The 19,972-nt window shown below is 45.8% G+C and overlaps 1 protein-coding gene across 3 annotated transcripts in view; it reads right to left on the bottom strand.

Moving 5' to 3' along the window:
• RGL1 (ral guanine nucleotide dissociation stimulator like 1) overlaps positions 1-19,972 on the bottom strand; it is a 249,451-nt gene that overhangs the window by 112,475 nt on the left and 117,004 nt on the right. For 2 of the 3 annotated variants that reach the window (XM_015245678.3, XM_072945948.1), the window contains one exon: positions 6,367-6,477. In XM_015245678.3, coding sequence (XP_015101164.1) covers positions 6,367-6,477 — 111 coding nt within the window. Of the gene's footprint in view, positions 1-6,366; positions 6,478-7,431; positions 7,796-19,972 lie in introns of those variants that run through there. The other variant, XM_006211768.4, reaches the window with a different exon arrangement.

The following is a 19,972-nucleotide window of genomic DNA, read 5'->3' on the forward strand; positions in this document are numbered from 1 at the left end:
GCGCCCCCCACCCTCATGTAACTCCTATTCATCCATCGATTCTCCACTCAAGGGCCCTTCCTCCATGCAGCCTTCCTGGAGCCCCACCTCCCCACTCCCACCCGACTTACATGCCACTCTCCGGGGCTCCCCTAACGCTCGATGCAGACCTCACATCAACACTGATCACACAGACCACAATGCATTGTAATCAATTCCTATCTCCCCTACCCCCTGAGATTCCTTAAGAACAAAGGGTGTTTTGTTTTTACTTTGTGGCATAAAGTTGGCTTTTGATGAACAAATGACTCCCACCGAAGGCGAGGTTCATGGGCTCAAACACAGATGACAGAATCACGCTGAGACGCACAACAGCGGCGAGCATGTTTCCCCAGCAAACAACTCAGAAACTGCCCCAGACTCCAGACCCCAAGTCAACTCCGGGCAGCCAGCCGCACCCACCAACAGCCCAGGCACAGCTCCCCGAGCATCTCTGATGAAATAAAGCAACACGGGTCTTCCCCATTCCACCCAGACTTTCCTTGCTTCGTTTACAGAAGTCTCGTCCTTTTCCCCCCTGTAAAGAGCATATCACGGTAAAAATTTAAACGTTTTACTTATTTTGGCTTCTTATTGCACGTTTTCTATTCTTTTTTTGGGGGGTGGGCAGGGGGAATTATGTTTATGTATTTTAGTGGAGGTACTGAGGACTGAACCCATGACCTCCTGCATGCTAAGCATGCGCTCTACCTCTGAGCTACACCCTGCCCCCAGTATTGCATATTTTCATGTAAGGCGTATAAGAAGGTCACTACAAGGTTCTGGTTACGCAGAAGGGGGAAGTGTACAAGGATATATACACCGCGGAAAAAGGAAGCTAATAGAAGTGGGATGGAAAATGGCAAACTCCAGCCCCGCGCTAAAGGCGAAAGGCACCGTATCCACTCCATTGCTCTCTTTTTCTTTCTAAACTGAAAACTCCAGGAAATTTTTCTTCATAATTTCACAAAAAGAAGAATGAAACATGTTCATAATGTTAACAGAATGTACACTTTAAGTACAAGGAGTTAATGCGCCTCGTATATTTCAGCTGTTATGTATTTACTTGCTGGAGGTGGACGTGTGTCTCGGACTCGACCGGGCGTCCCTTGGATTGCTGAGCTGAAATGGATATTCCTGGGCTGCAGGCTAAATACTCCTGACACAGGTCCCTGAAGATTTCTGAAAGCAGAGAAGTGACCCAACGCAGCACCGACACCTCAGGCCATTGAATTCACCGGCTTTTCCTGACTGGTGTAGGCCGCAGGCCTTATCACTGGATTACTTTAGAAACATGTTCCCAAGGGCAGAATGAAAAATACCAGTTGGTTCATTTGCAGATGGCTGTTAAATTTTGAAATTTACTTTCTAAAGCCTAAATTAAACATTCCGATAGATAGGAAGAAGGCAACCCAAGGGCCTGTTTTAACAGATGAAAACAATGACGACAGACTGTAAACTGAGGGCTTCTCTAGGGCTGATCTCCTGCAATTCGGAAACCCCGCCTCTGAGCCCTCTGACCACGCGTGCTGGGCATGTGTGCTGACACCTTCTCATTTGTGCACGGCCTCTCTTTCTTCATCATTCAGCAACAAGTACACCGGACCTCTTGCTTCGAAAAGGCACTGGGGGATTGTGCAGTTAATTCTCTGTCACGGATTTTTTGTTAAGATGGATAATCACGGCCTCTGCTTGTGCCCTGCTTTGTCACAGGAAGGATGTAGGAAAATCAGTAGCTAATTGGTTCTTCTCGCTCCCCTGCACCCCCTCCTCTTCTTTATTAGCTAACATTTTCATGCTGATTTTGTTTTCAATGAGGAGCAACCATACATTCATATTTGTCAAGACAATATCCACCTCCCAAAAGGGGATGAAGCTTGATCCGTGCACTCGAACATTTATTGAGTTTCTGCCAACTAGACGGTCATCGTTCCCACTTCATGGAGCTTACGGTCTAATGGGAAATACGAACAGACAGACAACTACAACAGAGTGAGGTGAACGCATGATGGAGAGAGAAGAATGCTTCTGGAACCCGCAGGAGGGCCACCCACTCCAGACTTGGGAGATCAGAGAAGCTTCCCAGGAGTGAAGTTAGCTGAAAACTCGAGCAGCTGTATGCCATTTAAAGGCCATGTGGACAGCAATGCCACGGGGACACCAGGTGAAGTCGATCCAAACAGTGGATCCAAATGAGGTCAACTTCTCGATCCAGATGTGACCTGCGGTTATCTTACAACGGCACTCAGCTAACCCACCAGGTTCTTTAACAGATTTCCAGCTCCTTTTATTTCTAAGTATATTCTGCTTTCTCCTGTCCTATTTCACTATCTTTACCAGCCTCCCAGCTTTCAAGCATTTCAACTCAACCCACAAGGGCCTCCGAGTGATAAAAGGTGTGATAAATATGAGACAAAGGGAAGAGAGGAGGTGGGGGGCCCCTCCACAAGGACCATGTAACCACAGAAGTGCAGAACAGAGACAAGCCATGGGACTGTCCACTGACCATTCCACTCCCCACAAGCCCTGCAGAGGTGACCTGCACTACCAGTCCTGCTTGTCAAGCAGATATTCCCACTCTGACTTTATCCTGGGTATGACACATTTTTCTGGACCCCGCGGCTGCCATATACTGAAGACAGCAGAATGGGCTCTTGACACCAAAGCCCCTTCCCTAACAGTTGGATCCTTTTCCTTTCTCCATTTGAGTATTCCTCCTAAAATGGTACATTCCCTGCTTCCAGACAGTACCAAGATTTCCTTAAATCATCTCTACATATCACTGTCCATATACAATCACAAAGCCGGGACCAAAGAAAAATAATAACTTTTCACCATTTGCTCTTCCAAAAATGACTGGAAATTTTTTGCCAAGCTGGAATTTTTTTGAATGGTTGGATAAAATTACTTTTTAATGTCTCTTCCAATCCTGAGATTTTATGATTCTATGACATAATCAGAGCCATTTTTCTTTGAGGGTTATAGCTGGGTAAAATTATCCCAGTCTAAGATGTTACTGTAAAGGAAAAATTGGGTCAGTATTTCAACAATATTTGGTTTTTCAAAGTTGTCCAACGAAACCTCACTGTCAGTGGTCAAAGCTGCAGCTGCAATGTGTAAGTAAATCCAGTCTGGGCCACAAGCAGTTATATATTTTACAACCAAAGATGGGGGGTTTACTTCAAAAGATCAACTGAACACAAAATTTAACAAACAAAACAAAAAAGAATGTCCTGAATTTCTTTTTATTCAAGTATAGTCAGTTACAGTGTGTCAGTTTCTGGTGTGCAGCACAATGTCCCAGTCATGCATATACGTACATATATTCATTTTCATATTCTTTTTCATTAAAGGTTATTACAAGATATTGAATATAGTTGCCTGTGCCATACAGAAGAAATCTGGGTGGTTTTTTTTACGTCCTAAATGTTTTGGATTATATGAAACTTCACATCTAAGGGGAGGTAATTATTTTGCTGTCCTTCCCAAACTGACTCTTATGTTTTATGACCTGAGTGGTAGAAAACATAAAAACTGTACTCAGGCACTTAGGCTTTGTGAATAAGACTCACAGACACGCGGCGAGAGCCACGCCCACTTGCAGGGGCTACGTAGCCTCATACATCTTCGGTGCATCATGTCCTACACATCCCAAATGGAGAGGTTATCAACAAGCTACACAGCTTCACCACAGACGTCTCCACGTGCAGCTCAAGTCATCACTCAGAGCACAAAGAAAAGAAAGCCACGTCACGCAAGTCCTGCACCAGGTGTAACACGTAGGGGGAAGCAGACCATGAGCACCCTTGTTCTGGGTCTGTGTTCTCTTCCACTAATACAGAAACAGCCCCAAGGTCCCAGGCAGTTTCTAATAGCAAGGAACTAAATACCTGGGTTCAAATCCAGCCTCTACCACTTCCTAGCTGTGTGGCCCTGGCAAACAATTTAACCTCTCTGGGCATTAGTTTCCTCATGCGGAAAAGAGATAACCATAATACCACCTTCTCACCTCACCTCAGTCTCTAGTTCGCTCTAAAACTGGTTGCTCTGATTTTAGGAATATGGTCAATGATATTGTATGGACCAGACTTATCGTGATCATTTCATAACATATGCAAATGTCGAATCATGCAGTACTCCTGAAACTAACCTAATAGGGCACGTCACCTATATTTCAATAATAAATAAAGAAAACTAGTTGCTTTGAAGAATTTTGAAAAGGTTACTGGCAAACAAGTACAAAGAAAAGCCACTCAGGGGCCTAAAGAGAAAGATTCTGTAATTGCTATGGCTTGACTCCTTGAGTCACATTTAGTTAAGTCTGGAATTTCCAAGGACAAAATCAGAGCTTCCCAACAGGACACCAAAGACACGAAAACAGGTGGGATCGGAATCGGAGAGTTCCTAGAAACGCGCCCTCAAGGGCCAGGGTGCTAGCAGCAGATCATACTTTGTTGAAATGAGGGGAAGGGACAGACTCGTCCATCAACTAGAAGCCATCTGTTTACATATTTCCCCTCTTGATATTTTAGCTCTACTGCTACATCCAGGGTGAACCAATTCTGGATGCTGTATAAATATGAGAACTCTGGGAGAGAGGAGAGAGGAGCCCAGCAAACAGAACAGCCAGTGGGAATTACTGAGTAACTGGGAGCATCTAAATGAACCAGACTTTGTGTGTCTGGGGCCTGCAGAGTCAACCCCTCCATCTCCCCCATGACTTACACATTCACTGCTCCTGTGTTTGGCTAAAACCTGAAACGGCCACCCAACCAACATCAATCCCATTAGAAAGAGAGGAGCAACCTGGCATCGGAGAATGTCATGACCCCTTTGAAGGCAGCTGCTTCAGAACTTGTGAATCATTTTGAAACAGTCAGTCAGGCCAAACCACATCAACAGTCACGTTTAAATAAAATGCATACACACACCTGCCAAACACAAAGCCCTGACTTGTCAGAATTCCGGCTCTGCTTTCCCTGTCAGGTCTGCTGGTGATGCACCAAGTCCATTTCAGAATCATGCTCCAAGTCAGGTGCCTACTTTGTAAGTGAGAACCTCAGGTTTTCAAAGGAAAGGTTCCGAGCTCTCCAGGCCACACCTGCAGCTGTCACTCACCGTTTACTGCCCTCGTGGGTGGTACCTCAATGCCAAGGACAGAGCAGGAAAGGCCTGACCTGAAGCGGCTGGGGAAGCCCGAAGCAGTGAATGCCTGTGTCAGCAGCCCGGCAGCCCCACGGCAGAGGAAATCACTGCCGCTGGCCGTCCTGCCTTCGGCTCCAGGAGTTGCAAGTCATGTGTTGCCTCTAGTCTTAACATGAAGTCCCTGGCAGTTTTGTTTCCTGCCCTTCACACGCCACCTTTGGATGCTGTTCAAAACACTCAATTTCCGGAAACTCAAAGCCAGTCAAGATTGGATGCGGGTGCAGAACCTTCCTCGCTGTCACGTCTGTCACCTGCGATGTCCGAGTGTGGCTAGAATAAGGCCTGGGATACCGCACTCCGTCCCCTCTGCTCGCCTACCACTGCGTTCTTTCTCAAGGTTTTCGGCGTCCCCTCTGACTGCTCCCTGAGGATTACTTCTATCTCCAGATTCAGAACTTCTCCATTCCTCCACATGCCCACGTTTGCCCAAGCTTTCCATTCCTCACAACCCCTTTAGGTGGGATGTGTTGAAGGATCCATTAGGTGAGAATGAATAATTTCCATGAACCCACCTAACACTTTCAAATCTTGGTGGAACGAAATCTGGTTTAGGAAAGCAGTGCTTCACCAAAGAGCCGGCACTCTGCGCACCCTATGCGTGAAATCGTCGGCACTAAGCAAGCATTTGCCTCCTCCTGGGATGTTGAAAGGAGGTGATAGTGGGAAATCTGCCACACACCCCCCCGGAAGCAGATTTGGGAGGCTCTGCCCCCTGAGCATTCTGGGTACTTGGTAAAGGTGCAAGAGTCAGCATCCATGGGGCGGGTTAAGGGGGGAGACAGGGAGAGAAAAGGATGCCATCTGGGCCAAATGGCTCTTGCTTAACCCAGTGCTACTTTCTGGTCCTGCTACTCTGTGTCACTTTCTGCCACTCCACCCCCACTCTATTTGCCAAATACCTCAAGATGTTTCTAAGAGGTTCTGAATTATTGACAAACCTAGGGAAGATGCTTTGGAAAACATTAAGTACAAAAACAGATCTGTACCGCTACTGCAAACACTTGGTCATTGGCAGTTTCCTTTTTAAGGCCAAAGAGAAGAAAAGAGGGGGGAAAAAAGCCTGCCTCTGCTAAATAATGATGGTATTCACAGCACAACAGACACTGCAAGTCCAAACTTCACAGTCTCCCCAGCTTTACTCACCCCTAGCCATCTTGCTCCTTTATTGGCAGCCTGTTGAATCTGGACTCTTTTGAGGGTGACATGGTAAACAGCTCCTTCCTCTACCTCTTCACCCCAGTCCTGAATCGAGCTCTGCCAGGGGAATGGGACAAAGAGAAAGAAAAAGAGTATTTTTTTTTCCTCTCTGCTAACCACAATCTATCCCAGCTGCTTCGCTGCTTCCAACAGCACTCAGGGCATAAGATGGGCTGTTCAAAATAAATATTAGAATCAGAGCAACACGAGACACATTGCGATAGAGGGAACGCTGAGATTTTTTTGGCCCCCAGCCCTTTCCTGTGGTATCAGGATCCCCGGACTTTTCCATTTAGTTATTTTTCCTAGACTCGCTCACATATCTTAAATAGTTTTTTTTAAGTCTTTTTTTTTCCTTCTTAAAGAAACTGGTTTAGTCGTGATGAACTGTGCCTCCTTCAGTGAGAGGAAAAAGAATTCACTTGCAGAAAAAGTTTGTCCTTTTACAAGTGGCTCCGTTATTTGAGCAAACTACATTTTAAAATCTGCCACAAACAAGTGTTTAAAATGCCAAGAGTCCTCGCTCCTTTGGAGTGAAATGTTTTTGGCATGTCTTTTTTCTCCTTTGGAACCCCCAGTTAGCGGGAGGTAGAAAGTTTTTTAATTTCCGTCCAATAATCCGGCAAGTGCAGAAAAAGCAACCCATCAACCGTGTGCAGCGGCCCCCTGGGGTCCCCCCGTCCCCGACTAAACTCCAAGTTTGCGATGCAGAGCGGCTGGGACGCAGGAGCGCTCCTCGGCTCGCCCGGGCTCACGGTCCTCTTGCCTTCAAAGTTTTCCTTTCCTGACACACATCTTCCCTAGGCACACCAAGGGCAGCTGCTGAGAAAGTAAGCGTGGTTCAGAGGGAGAAGACACGCAGGGAGGAAGACGTACAAAGCCGAGGGGGAAGCCTGGGCTCCCGGGCATGGGGCCGGATTGCTCCGTCCCCTCCAAAACCCGCCCAAGAGAAAGCGGAGAAGATTCCCCAGCAGGGCAGCCTCGGGAGCAGGCAGAGGGTGTTCGCGTTACCATTTTAGCTTGCCAAAGCAATTTCATTCTCAGCGTTCCCTCCGGTGTGCGGCCGCGGCATGGTGCGCCCTGCTCCCGGGCAGACGCGGTCCCCGCCGGGCTCAGCCGCGGCGCCTCCAGCCCCGGCCCCGAGCGAGCGGCCGCCGCGCGCGGAGCCCGGACACGCGCCGCCGCCGCCGCCGCCGGTGCGCGCGACTCGGCCACAAAGGGAGCGCGGCCAGCGAGCGAGCGAGGGCGCCGCAGACTCCTCCCCACGCCACCCCGCCGCTCCGTGATGTCAGGCTTTCCTGTTTGCGCCGCGAGCACACGCTCCCCTTCCCAAACCGCATAGATAAAGGCAGCGGGAAATAACTTCTCCAGCTCTGAAAGTGGCCCGCGAACCGCCACCCTCTCAAGTGGATCAGGTTTTCCCGATTGGCCACCAGGTGCCAAAGAAGACCCGGGGGTGGCTGTGCGGGATCTCAGTGCGTTTCTCCTAAGTTCGCTCAAAGAAATACAGGGGGAAGGGGAGGTGCGAGAAGGATGCGAGGATGGGGTCAGAAAAACGGCTGTTATCCGCCTGTTACCCACTGAATTTAGATTCAATCAGGGCGACCCCAGTGAGACTGGCGATACGGGAAGCCCGGAAGTTTTTCATCAGGACAAAAAAGTACTAATCGGAGGGTATTCCGAAGCCCACGTCCAGGGGCCGTACCGTGTCCAGCATCAGCACACTCCCAACAGGAAATTGCTCTGGACTTCTTTCCACCACCCGGATGGCAAGGCTCGTCACTGGCCATTGCGGGAGGAAAGGGACAAGGCAGGAAAGGGTTTTGCTGAGACTGACAGCACGGAAATTGGGCCGCCGGTGACCCGGGAGGTTCTGTGAGCCTGTGAGCAGTCACCGTGGGCTGAGTTGTCTGGGCCCTAGGGACACAGTGGGACAGTAACCGCAGGGAAAGAGCCATTCATGAGGAGTCTGCCAGAGGGAGTGTTGTCATCGCAGAAAGTAGATCAACGGAGAGATACCAGTTGATAATTTAATCAAACCTTGGCACGTGACAGAAATCCATGCCAATTACAAAAATGTTAGGGCGCATGTCTTTTCTACTATTCACCCCTAATTCAATTTAATTTTTAAAGGCTTCTCGCTAATTGCCATGCTAAGGCATAAGGCTAGGCTTTGGTTAATAATGAATTTATTATGAGCTGAAAAGCTAGAGAATCAAGTGGAGTGATGTTCCCAGGGGAGCAAAATAAATAACAGTGAGGGCGCACCACGGGAAAATTAATGGATCTTTGGACGTTTGAGAGCATCTTGACGTCACTCAGCAAAGTTCCCCTCATACAACCAGAACCTCCAGGGCTCAGTAACTGTGGAGAGAGGGTATGATCTTTTTATAAACCTGAAGTGGTTGTTTCTATTAAAAAAAAATAGACTGGAACCTTCTGTAATCACCAGAATAGAGTGTCCCCAGTGTCCAGAGGCAAATCGTGTGGAAGACCTACCTCCCCGCTTCTAAAACCATCCTCTGCCCCCAGGTCCTCCCATTCAGTGATCTTAAAGAACACAAGATGCACCTGGGGACAGTTAAGTGACCCATAAGATTAATTTCACCAGTACTTTAACCTGATTTGGGGCTGTAAATTTTGGAGATTACTCCTTAAAAGTTTCCACTTCAGGAATATCAAAAAGTTTCTTCAACCTCTCCCCTCCAGGAAGCCTTTTTGGACAGGGCAGCTTTTAACTCATAAGGCTCACTCGAGTTTCAATCTCATCACCCTCCTCTCTTCTCCAACAATACCCTAGCCGGCCACCTGGTGTGTAAGGGGGAAAACAGTCTCCTAGCGGATACCCCGCCCTAACATTAAAAGTGAACTTGGGTGCTGCTTCCCTGACCTTTAACGTCCTCATCTGTAAAATGGGACAAACATCTATTTCACAGAGTTTTCAAAAGGATTAAATAGAATATGTATACAGATCATCTAGCACACAGTAAGTGATCAAAAAAAAAAAAAAGCACCATTCCCTTATTATTGCACTTCCTCCCAAACTAATTTGCCAGACTTGCTGAAAGGCTGCTGTATGTACGCAAGGTGCGGGAATCTAACATGGCGTCTTCTCACTGAATAATCTCAGAGAGGCTTCCCAAGAAAAACTATTTGTATTTATACTTGATCATGTATGTGATTTTGTCCAGATGTTGATCCCCCAAAAAGGATGGTTTTATTAGCATAAAACAGAGCAATCAAATGTTGCAGTTTATAGTTTTTAAATACTTATTTTAAAATATCTCACCTGCAGGCAGCTCAGTCAGTGTTATCTTATTATACACACTTTTGGGTTAAAATACCCCTGGTCAATATGTGGGAAGGATAAACTAGTAAGCCATTTATAATAAAGTCTGAATTTATTTACCAGACTAACCTACTCATGACCTGGCATAGTCCTAAAAGCACAGGTCAAGTTTGGGCAAAAGGATATCAGCAACGTTTTGTACTTTTCAGCATACATGTCTTCCATCTCCTTGGTTAAGTATATTCCTAAGCATTTTATTCTTTTCAGTGCTGTTGTAAGTGGGACTGTTTTCTTAATTTCATTTTCAAATTGTCATATTAGTATAAAGAAATGCAACTGATTTTTATGTATTGATTTTATATCCTACAACTTTACTCAATTTGTTTATTAGTTCTAATAGTTATTTTGTGGACACACCAAAAAGATGGAAAGACATCCTATGTTCATGGATGGGAAGAATTAATATAGTTACAAATGTCAATACCACCCAAAGCAATCTACAGATTCAATGCAATCCCTATCAAAACTGCAACAGTGTTTTTGATAAATAAAAATATTTAGAAATGGGAAAAAAATCCTAAAATTCATGTGGAACCATAAAGGGCATAAAATAGCCAAAGCAATCTTGTAAAAGAAGAACAAGGCTGGAGGTTTCACAGTTTCTGGTTTCAAAACATATTTCAAAGGTACAGGAATCAAAACAGTATGGAACTGGCATAAAGGCAGATATGTTGACCATTGAAACCCAACAGAGAACCCATAAGTAAACCCACACACATACTGGTCAACTGCTCTTTGATAAGAGTGCCACGAATACATGAGAAAGACAGTCTCTTCAACAAATGGTGCTGGGAAAACCGGATATCCAGATGCAAAAGAATGACACTGAAAACTGAACACTTAGCCCATACACAAACATCAACTCAAAATGGATTAAAGACTTAAATATAAGACCTGAAACTATAGAAGAATACATACAAAGCTTCATAACATTGGTCTTGGCAATGATTTCATGGATATGACATCAAAAGCATAGGCAACAAAGTAAAAATAGACAAGTAAGCCGACCTTGTGCTAAGAAGCTTCTGCACAGCAAAGGGAACAGCTAGGACACAGTGATAAGGTGACGAGTGGTACGGGAGAAAGTATCTGCCAAAAACACATCTGATAGAGAGTTAATATCCGCAATATGTAAGTAACTCCTACAACTCAATAGCAAATAATAGTAATAGTAACTGAATTTAAAAATGAGCAAAGGCCTTAAATAAACATTTCTCTGAAGAATACAGACAAATGGTCAACAAGTACATGAAAAGAGGCTCAAGGGGGGAGGTGTAGCTCCAGTGGTAGAGCGCATGCTTAGCATGCATAAGGTCTTGGGTTCAATCCCCAGTACTTCCTTCAAAAATAACCTTAATTGCCTCCCCCTTGCCAAAATAAAATAATTAAATAATACAATAATAAATAAAATATTTTTTAAAAACATTAAATTCAAAATTATAGAAAAAAAAGAAAAGAAAAGAGGCTCAACATGACTAATCATCAGGGAAATGCAAGTCAAAACCACAGTGAGATATCACCTCACACCTCTTACGACGGCCATTATTATTATTTTTCTCTTTTTAGGATGGCCATTATTAAAAATAAATTCACAAACGTTGACAAGGATGTGGAGAAAAGGGAACCCTTGTACACTGTTGGTAAGAATGTCAACTGGTACAATCATTACAGAAAACAATGTGGAGACTCCTCAATAAATTAAGAGTAGAACTAGCACGTGATCCAGCAATCCCACTTCTGGGTATTTATCCAAAAGAATTTAAATCAAGATCTCAAAGAGATCTGAGTTCTCCCACATTCACTGCAGCACTATTCATGATAACCAAGGTGTGGAAACAACCTCATTGTCCAACGATGGATGAACAGACAAAGAAGAAGCAGCGTATACAGACAATGGAATATTACTCAGCCTGAAGACATACGAGTCTAGAGGTCATTACGCTGAGTAAAACAAGGCAGTCACAGAAGGGTAAATACTGCATGGTTCCACTTACATGAGTAGCTAAAGTAGGCAGAGTCTTAGAAGCAGAAAGTAGAACGGTGGTCGCCAGGGGCTGAGGGAGCAGGGAATAGGGAGCTGCTGTTCAGTGTGCATCACATCTCAGTTACACAAGATGAAAAAATACTAGAGATCTACGGACAATATTGTGCTTATAGTTAGCAGTGATGTGCTGTACACTTGAAGATGTGTTCAAGTTGAGGGAGAGGGAAAAGAGAGCAGAGAAGACCGATATTTAAAGCAACAGGGCGTTGCTGGGAATAGTTCCATGTTGTCGTGTTTGGTGGTCACTGACAGTCAGCAGCAACAGAAGAGTCTTAGGGCAGAACAGGAAAGAGGGAAGAGGTGTGCAAGGACTCCAAGCTAGGGAAAAAGAAAAACAAACACAAACACAGAAACAAACTTTCTCGCTTTACAGTTCCACCAGAGCCAATAAATAGAGAACCGGTAAGCACAAACGCAAGCAGCTGGTGTGCAGATTCTTTAAGCGACTCTGTCTAGAAGTGGGAATATATTGTTTACACTCTCCATTCATTCATTTACTCATTCGCTGGCCTCTATGACACCATGCTTTTCTAGACTTTATTCTACATCTCTAGCTGAAAGGAGATGTGAAAAATATAAAAATTATGACAAGATGCTTATGTATGTGGGTTGACATAGAGTTAATACTCCTGTGGCTAGATGAATGATGAGACATGTGGCATGCAAGGGCCAGGATTTGAATTCCAGCTCCAGACAACTTGTCAACTAAGAGTCTGACCCTCACTTCTCACAGCCTTGGTGTCTGCATCTGGTTTCCTTTCATGCTTATCATGAGCGTTAAATAAACCATATTATATAAAGCATCTAGCAGAATAAATGATGCTATCTAAAGTACCCAATAGAATACTTGGAACATAGGGGGTCTTGAATGAAAATCTATCTCCCTCCTCCCTACCCCCACCATCTTTGTCTTTAATGTAATCTGTGTTCATTGACTGCTCTTGGCGTGAATCTGCCTGTTCTTTAGGTGTTTGCTTAGATAGCAGACTGCATTGCAGGACAGAAAAGTAAAAGCGACGCAAGTGTAACAGACATTGTACTTGGAAATCAGTAGTTAACACTCGTCTTGGAGATGGTGATATCGGCGTAAGATGGTCAGAGATGGGAAAGCCTTGGTTTTGTCCTCAAACTCAGTGCCGGACTAGGATGTCCTACGCCCCAGCTACAAGGTCAGAGGAAAACAGTCCTAAGTCAGCAATAGTAATAATAACAACAAAGCAGCTGTGTGAAGAGTTAAATAAGTGAGAGGGCAGGATTCTCCTCCCTGACCTGACAGGTGAGGACTGCTGAGTGCCCGCTGCCTAGGTTTGCCTACAGCCCTTACCTAAACAGATGAGATTCAGAACCTTTCCCACTTTTGAATGGCATTGATAATAGACATTTTGCAACACGTTATTCACAAATACACCTTTAGCTGTTTGGAGGTCCCTAAAAGAAACAAACAACTTTGGGTGGAGGACATAACCAAATATTTGTTACTTCTTAACTCCTTTCCCCAACAAACATCAAAGCGTTGTCAAAATTCAACCTACTTAATCCTTTCCACATCCCCAGGAAATGCTGCTCCCTACCCCAGGCTTGCAGGCTGGGATGCTCATTAACTTTCCATCTTCAGCTTCCCACTATCAGCTGAAGAGGCATCCAGAGGCAGCCTATCAGCGCGGCACTTCAGGGCTAAAGGAACCTCCTTTATCCATAATGATGGTATTGAAGTGGTGCTGAAAACTCAACTGAATTAGAGCTATTACCACATAACAGCTAGAGTGAGACTCGGCAGCCAGGGACACCAGATCTGAGCCCTGATCCGTCACTTCTCTCTGAGGCAAGGTCTTTTCCCTTAAGCCTATAAAACGCAGGGACAGAAACACCTTCCTCACTGACTTCCAGTGAGAATCAAGTGAGATGATCCACACCAGCCTTTAGCACAGCATCTGGCACCACAGTTCATACTCGGTGTTGTTCATGATGATGGTGGGGATGATGCTGCTGATGTCAAGTCAACGGGTTGCAAAAGCGACAAGAGACTGACTCATTCAAAATCAGACCTATAGCTCAAGACTTTGCAGCATGAAGCTAAAACTTGGTGGTACAAAGGACCCAGCAAGCCCCCCAGCCTGCTGAGTCAAAGAGCAACATTTACTGAGTTGCTACATGGCGCAGAAAAACACTATGCTCTGTACTCTTTTCCACCTCAAACTGTCTCCACACTGGACCTGAGTAATCTGTTCAAATCGCCACACCACCACCTCCGATTCTTAAATCCCTCCAGTGGCTCCCCATTGCTGAGGATGAAATCCTAGATCCTTCTCATATCCCGTCAGGCCTTGGCCAGGCTGGCCCCCGCCGACCTCTGCAGCCTCCTCCCACCTCACTTCATGGATACTCTCTGGGCTCCAGGAACCCCTGTCATCCTCCAATGGCCCCGCCCCATCACAGAGCCTTTACTCATGTGATTCTCTCTTTTTGGGACATCCCTCCCTCTTCTCCTCTCCGACGTGGGCTAAACCCCCCCATTCTATGCTCTCATGGCACCATGTTCCTCCCTTTGTAGCTCTGTCACAGTTGTAATTTTATTTAATTGTATGATTATCTGATAAATATCGATATTCCCCAAACTCTGAAGGCAGAGGTAATGTTAGCTTTTCCCTCATAGCTGTGCTCTGTCACCTTACACAGCGCCTAGTACACAGCACATGCTCAATAAATAACTATTTGACTTGACCTATTCATAGATACATAGATGAACGCCACACTGTGAATTCAGGAAGTGCTTAGTAATTGTGTGAGTAATGTAAATAAATCTTAGACATTATCTCTGCCTTGAAGTTGCTTATACTCTAAAAGCAGAAATAAGGTATAAAGGGAATAAGTGGAAAATGACTTTACGCAGCCACAGATCAGCATGTACAGACTTAGAGAGCAGGGCAGCCTGAGCAGCATGCGTCTGAGAAGACACTGAGGAAGTCCATCAGGTGGTGACCACCGTTACAGCACTTGCAGATAACTGCAGTTTCCATTAAGGTTGTGTTAACCACTACCTTTGGGGAAAAAACACAAAACATGAACTGGGGGGTGGGGTGGGGTCTTCCAGTTGGGAGGATGGAAGGTTCCAAAGATGATAGTTGTCTGGGGAAGTGGCTCACATAGTCCAGGGAAAAGGAGGTTTGGATAAACAAGTTGGTTGGTGGAGATTCTTGAATTGTTCTTAACAGGAAATTGAAACAATAAAATAGAGTGTGAACAAGATGATTCTAACACTTATCCAGAGGACAACTTAGAGGGAGGAAAGCAGGGAGGCAGAGCCATCTTCTAGGAAGCTGTTAGTAATGCACACGCCAAATAATTAAGTCCCAGGATGAGACAAGGTAAGGGTTTTGAAATAAAGAAATGAGTCTGAGTGATATTTTGGAAAAATAAACGTTGCAACCTAATGACAGGCAGCCTGTTGCCAGTAAACGAGAAGGGAAAGGAAAAAAAAAAAAAACAACCCTGCAAGGTTTTAAGAGTGGGACACTAGGATTGTGGTGGGGACATGAAAACAAGGAGAAAATGGGAAGGACTCTCTGCTGTGGCGAAAAAATATGACCAGTTCAGTTCTGGGGAGAAAGAAGAGAGAGAGACTGAAATGATAAGAAAGGAAGGTAAAGAGTTTCAAGTTAATAGGCACAGGAAGTTGTCTGAAGCCCTGAAGTCACATTCCCCAGGAGGAATCGCAGAGGCTAAGCAGTCTCAAAATGCACCCAGGACTGAAGAAGATGGAACAGAAGTAACCAGAAAGGAGAGAGAGGGAAAGGAGGCCAGAAGAGCGTGGGTTATACAAACTCCCTGAAAGGAGAACTTACGGCAACCAAAAATGCTCAGACACGCAAAAGTCAGCCTCGGAATCCAGGCAGTGTGCTTTAGAACACTTCAAATGACAAAAGGATTTACCTGCATCATTACCACAAGATGCTGCCTGTATTTTAAAAGGGTTGTCCCTGTTTAAAACCATACGAGAGTTTTTAGAAGTGATCACTGGTTATTCTGTTCTGTGACACTCTTCAATAAAATGTAACCGGAGTTAATTGAAAGTCTTAGTGTGGTCAGTTACATAACACCAGAATTGCTGAATAGCTTAAATGTGGTGTTTTCCCAGAAATATTTGTCTTTTGGATGAAACCAAGAATGGAAAGTTTCGGTCTTAAAGGAGAACTTTTGAGAAGGTGGAAGGAAAAGAAAAACATATATAATGGAAATACAGCTTTCACAGCCATTAACAGAAATGCTGCAAATGTGGGAACTACTCACACAAAGACACACGAAAACACAAACAGAAGTGAATTTCATCGCTTCCGAGAGTTAACTGTGAATTGGATATCAATTAGATGACGTCTTTCTAAAGGTCAGAAAACCTCTCGTATATTGCCTTTGCCAGGAGTGGCGTTAGACGGAGGTTTGGTTCTTGTTACTTTCCTGTTAAACGGGCAGAATCGACTCCTGCTAACCCACGCCGATCCTGTTTTGTCTGAGACCTGAAATGAGGCCTATAGGGTGAAAATGTGTTTCATTTGGGGGCAGGAGAAGGGGAGGAGTCACAGCCTTCGGTTTATTTGTCTTCTAAGTAGGAGAACAGCTGATGCTCTAGAGAGCTGCATACAGCTCTACTCCTACCCTGGTTTTTCTCTCCTTTTCCTCCAGAGATTGTGTGTGTGTGTGTGTGTGTGTGTGTTGTAGAAAGGGGAGTTGGAGGTGGATATGGTAGAAGCTGGAATATTAGGTGGGGTGTGTATGTGGTTGGACTGAGTGTGTGCACTGTAGGACTGGAGAACTGATCACATAGTTGGCCTTCGTCGCAAACCTTAATCAGAAAGTCTAATGATTTCTCTCCAGAACAACACAAGCCCACCAGGAAGGCACGACAAAGAAGGGACAGTGCAATCACGTGATGTGGCAACCTCACAACCAAGTAGGTAACATACTTTTACTTAGAGCCAAACAGATAATGTATTTAACATTATGTGAAGGCATTTCTCTCCTGTAACCTGCCAGGGTGCCCTGCTGTGAAGTCAGTGTGTCCCGTGCCTCAGGAACCCACACCACAGTTGGTTGAAGGCCCGTGACCTTAGCGTGAGGACCAGCTGACACTCTCGATATACGTGCCCAACTCAGGCTAAGTTTTTGGTCTTTGCCACCTGAAAAGGCTTGGGGGGTAAAGTGGAAGTTGGGCAAGCAGTGAGAATTCCCACAGTCTGGCTGGTTCTATAAATCCATGCCAGTCTCAGGCTGCCCTAGTAATGTCCAGAAGACTCAGCATCAGTTCCAGGCAGCAAAAAGGAATTAAATTTACTTTGGGTGTAGGTTCCAAGGATTCCAGGACAAAACTGGACCTCCTAGGATTTTGTTGTGACCATGAACCGTGCGGACAAGGGCGTCATCCTAGGATGATGGAGCGGCAGGATAGAAAGGGCCCGGCTCCGATTGTTACCTCGTAGAACAGAGAGTCTGGGACTGTCTACTCTGGACTGCTTCATAAGAGAGAAACAGAATTCCTTCTCGTTTAAGTTGTAGAATTGTCTCTGTTACAAGTAACCAAATCTACATCCCAATCAATATACCTGTTAAATAGAACATAAATCAGCACAGGTAAGACAGTCACTTAGCCAAAGGATCAATCATAATAATCTAAGATTTACTCTGATGTGCTCTGATTCTGAAATTGTTCTGGGCTCTGAAAGGGATTTTTTTTTACCTATTTATTATGCATGCAATGCATAATAAGAAGCCGAATAAACCAAAGGTTCTGACTCCTCCGCTTTTCCTGCCCCCAAACTAAACACATTTTCATTCTATACACCTCATTTCGTGTCTCAAACAAAACAGGATCAGTGTGGGTTAGCAGGAGTCAATTCTGCCCATTTAACAGGAAAATGACAATACTCATGCAATGACCATTTACTGAGTGTTCACTACATATCAGGCACTGTGCTAGGCACTGCAGAAATAACTTTGAACAAGACAGTTGTGGTACCTGCCTCACGGTGCTCACGGACTAGAGGGAGAAACAGACAAAACACGTATATTTCTAGTGTGATAAATGCTCAGAAAAGGGTTGGTACTGGAGTCTACAGGCTGAGCCTATGAGATTTAGGAGTTGCTTCCCAGGGAAAATGATCTCTAGGGTGAGCTCTGAAAGGTTAGATGGGACTAGAATTAGTAGAGGAAACAGATGCGGGAGGAGGAGAGGGCAACCCAGGCAGAGGGAAGAGAACAGGAGAAGGCCCAGGACTCAGCGGGATCACAGATCAAACAGAATCCTAGACACGGCCCAGTAGTTCACAAAGTGCCCCAAACATGCTGGTAACTACACATCTTCCCTAAAAATTAAGTAGAGCCACATCTTCGCTTTCTGAGCACTAACTTGGCTTAACAGTATAATACATTACCTGGACGCAGGTGCCTTGGAAATACGAGGTATGCTTTTATTTCCCTTTATGTAATCCTCCAATCCCTCAAATAATGCCCTGTGAAGGGCCAGGTAAATAAATAACGATTTTAGTGACTTTAACAGAGCACATACTATGTGTGAGGCACTGAATCTCACCTCCCGGTCCAGTATCTAAAGCAAGGGCGGGCAGTCCGGGGTGGCAAACAAGCGAATGACCGAAGCAAGCAGGCAAGAGGCAAGCGCGTGGCTGTGGGGCTTGGATGGAACCACGCAGACTCAACCCCAAGCCAGAGTCCGAGTGCCGCAGTCTGTCCTGCTGAGAACAGCCAGCCCCGCACGTCCCAGGGGAGTGTCCGACCCAGGTCTGGGGGCAGGAACACCAGCGGGGTGGAGGGACCTCCCTCAGGTCCACCTCGGGAACACTCGCTGTTGGTGCTGTCCCTGCCCAAGGGGTGGAGAGGATGCTGGGGTCTCTTTGGAGCAACATTAGAGACAGGGAATGCTGTGAGTCTCCTGAAGGAGACGAAGTATGAAGAGAGTTTCAGGGGGTGGTGGAGGGGTTTGGGGAAGGAGGGTGGGGACAAAGGAGAGAGCTGTCCAGGCAGCAGGAAAAGTGTCAGCCCAAGCTTAGAGTCAGACGTAAGGCCATGACAGACCAAGCAGGGGAGGCAGGCCGCCCAGGCCCACCGCACTACCTGGGCACAGGCGCCCACTGCCCCTGGGGCTCGTCTCTCGCCAGAGCGCTCTGAGAGTCGTGTTGATGGAGATGCGTGACTTCACCCGGGGTAAACTGGACAAGTTCCTCTGCGCCCTGGTGGTTTGTTTGAGAGTTACATCCTTGGGGCTGGTCAGAATCATGTATAATTCAGTCCCCACAGCATGACTGTCACCTGTTTGCAGGTGTGAATATTTTTGTGCTGGTCACCACTAACGCTTTCTGTCATTCTGCAGTTTACACATACATTAGTTCTCTTAATCTTCACAGCAGCCCTCCAAAGCAGAGGTATTGTATCTCCATGACCTAAGAAACTGAAATGCCAAGATGACAAAGACAACATAAATGCTGGAGCCAAGTCTTTTGGCTCCAAATATCATGTTCATGTTCCTCTCCAAGAACACATTTTTGTTCTTAGACATTTTTGCTGCATTGTTGCTGTTGCTTGTATGTTTGAGGACTTAAGGCACCTCATGAAGTATGTTGGTTCTTCATCCCCATTCATAATCAGAGGTGCATCCACACTGTTGCCATTGCCAGCACTCAAGAATCACGTCCTTCCTGGCTCTTTCATGAGTGTCTCATCCCTTCCACTCCCAGTGCTGCCATCCTGGTCCAGGTTCGTGTTGTCTGGCCCGACAGCCCCATTCGTTTGCGCACACAGTCACTCAGGCAGCCACTGTGCTCCAGGACTGTGCTAGGCGCCGGGCAGGCTGCAGGATCAATATGGAGCCCCTGCTTGCAGGGAACTTACAGTCTAGAGGGGAGAGAGACAAGTAAACAGGACCTTACAGAGAGCGAGTGCTTAACGGAGCGGGCACGTGGCGGCCCCTAGCATCAGGGAGAGAGAGGAGTCAGAGATATTTAAAGCTGGGACTTCAGTGGGAAGCGAAAGTTAGCGGGTGGGAAGGGGGAGACATGCTTAGTTCAGGGAAAGGAGTAAGACCAGCGAGGCCGTGGATGCAGACGAGAAGCAAGTGATGTCACACACAGAACAGAATGTACGTAGTGTGGCGGCCT

Source organism: Vicugna pacos, chromosome 21 (assembly GCF_048564905.1).
Source record: "Vicugna pacos chromosome 21, VicPac4, whole genome shotgun sequence".
NCBI classification, from domain to species: domain Eukaryota; kingdom Metazoa; phylum Chordata; class Mammalia; order Artiodactyla; family Camelidae; genus Vicugna; species Vicugna pacos.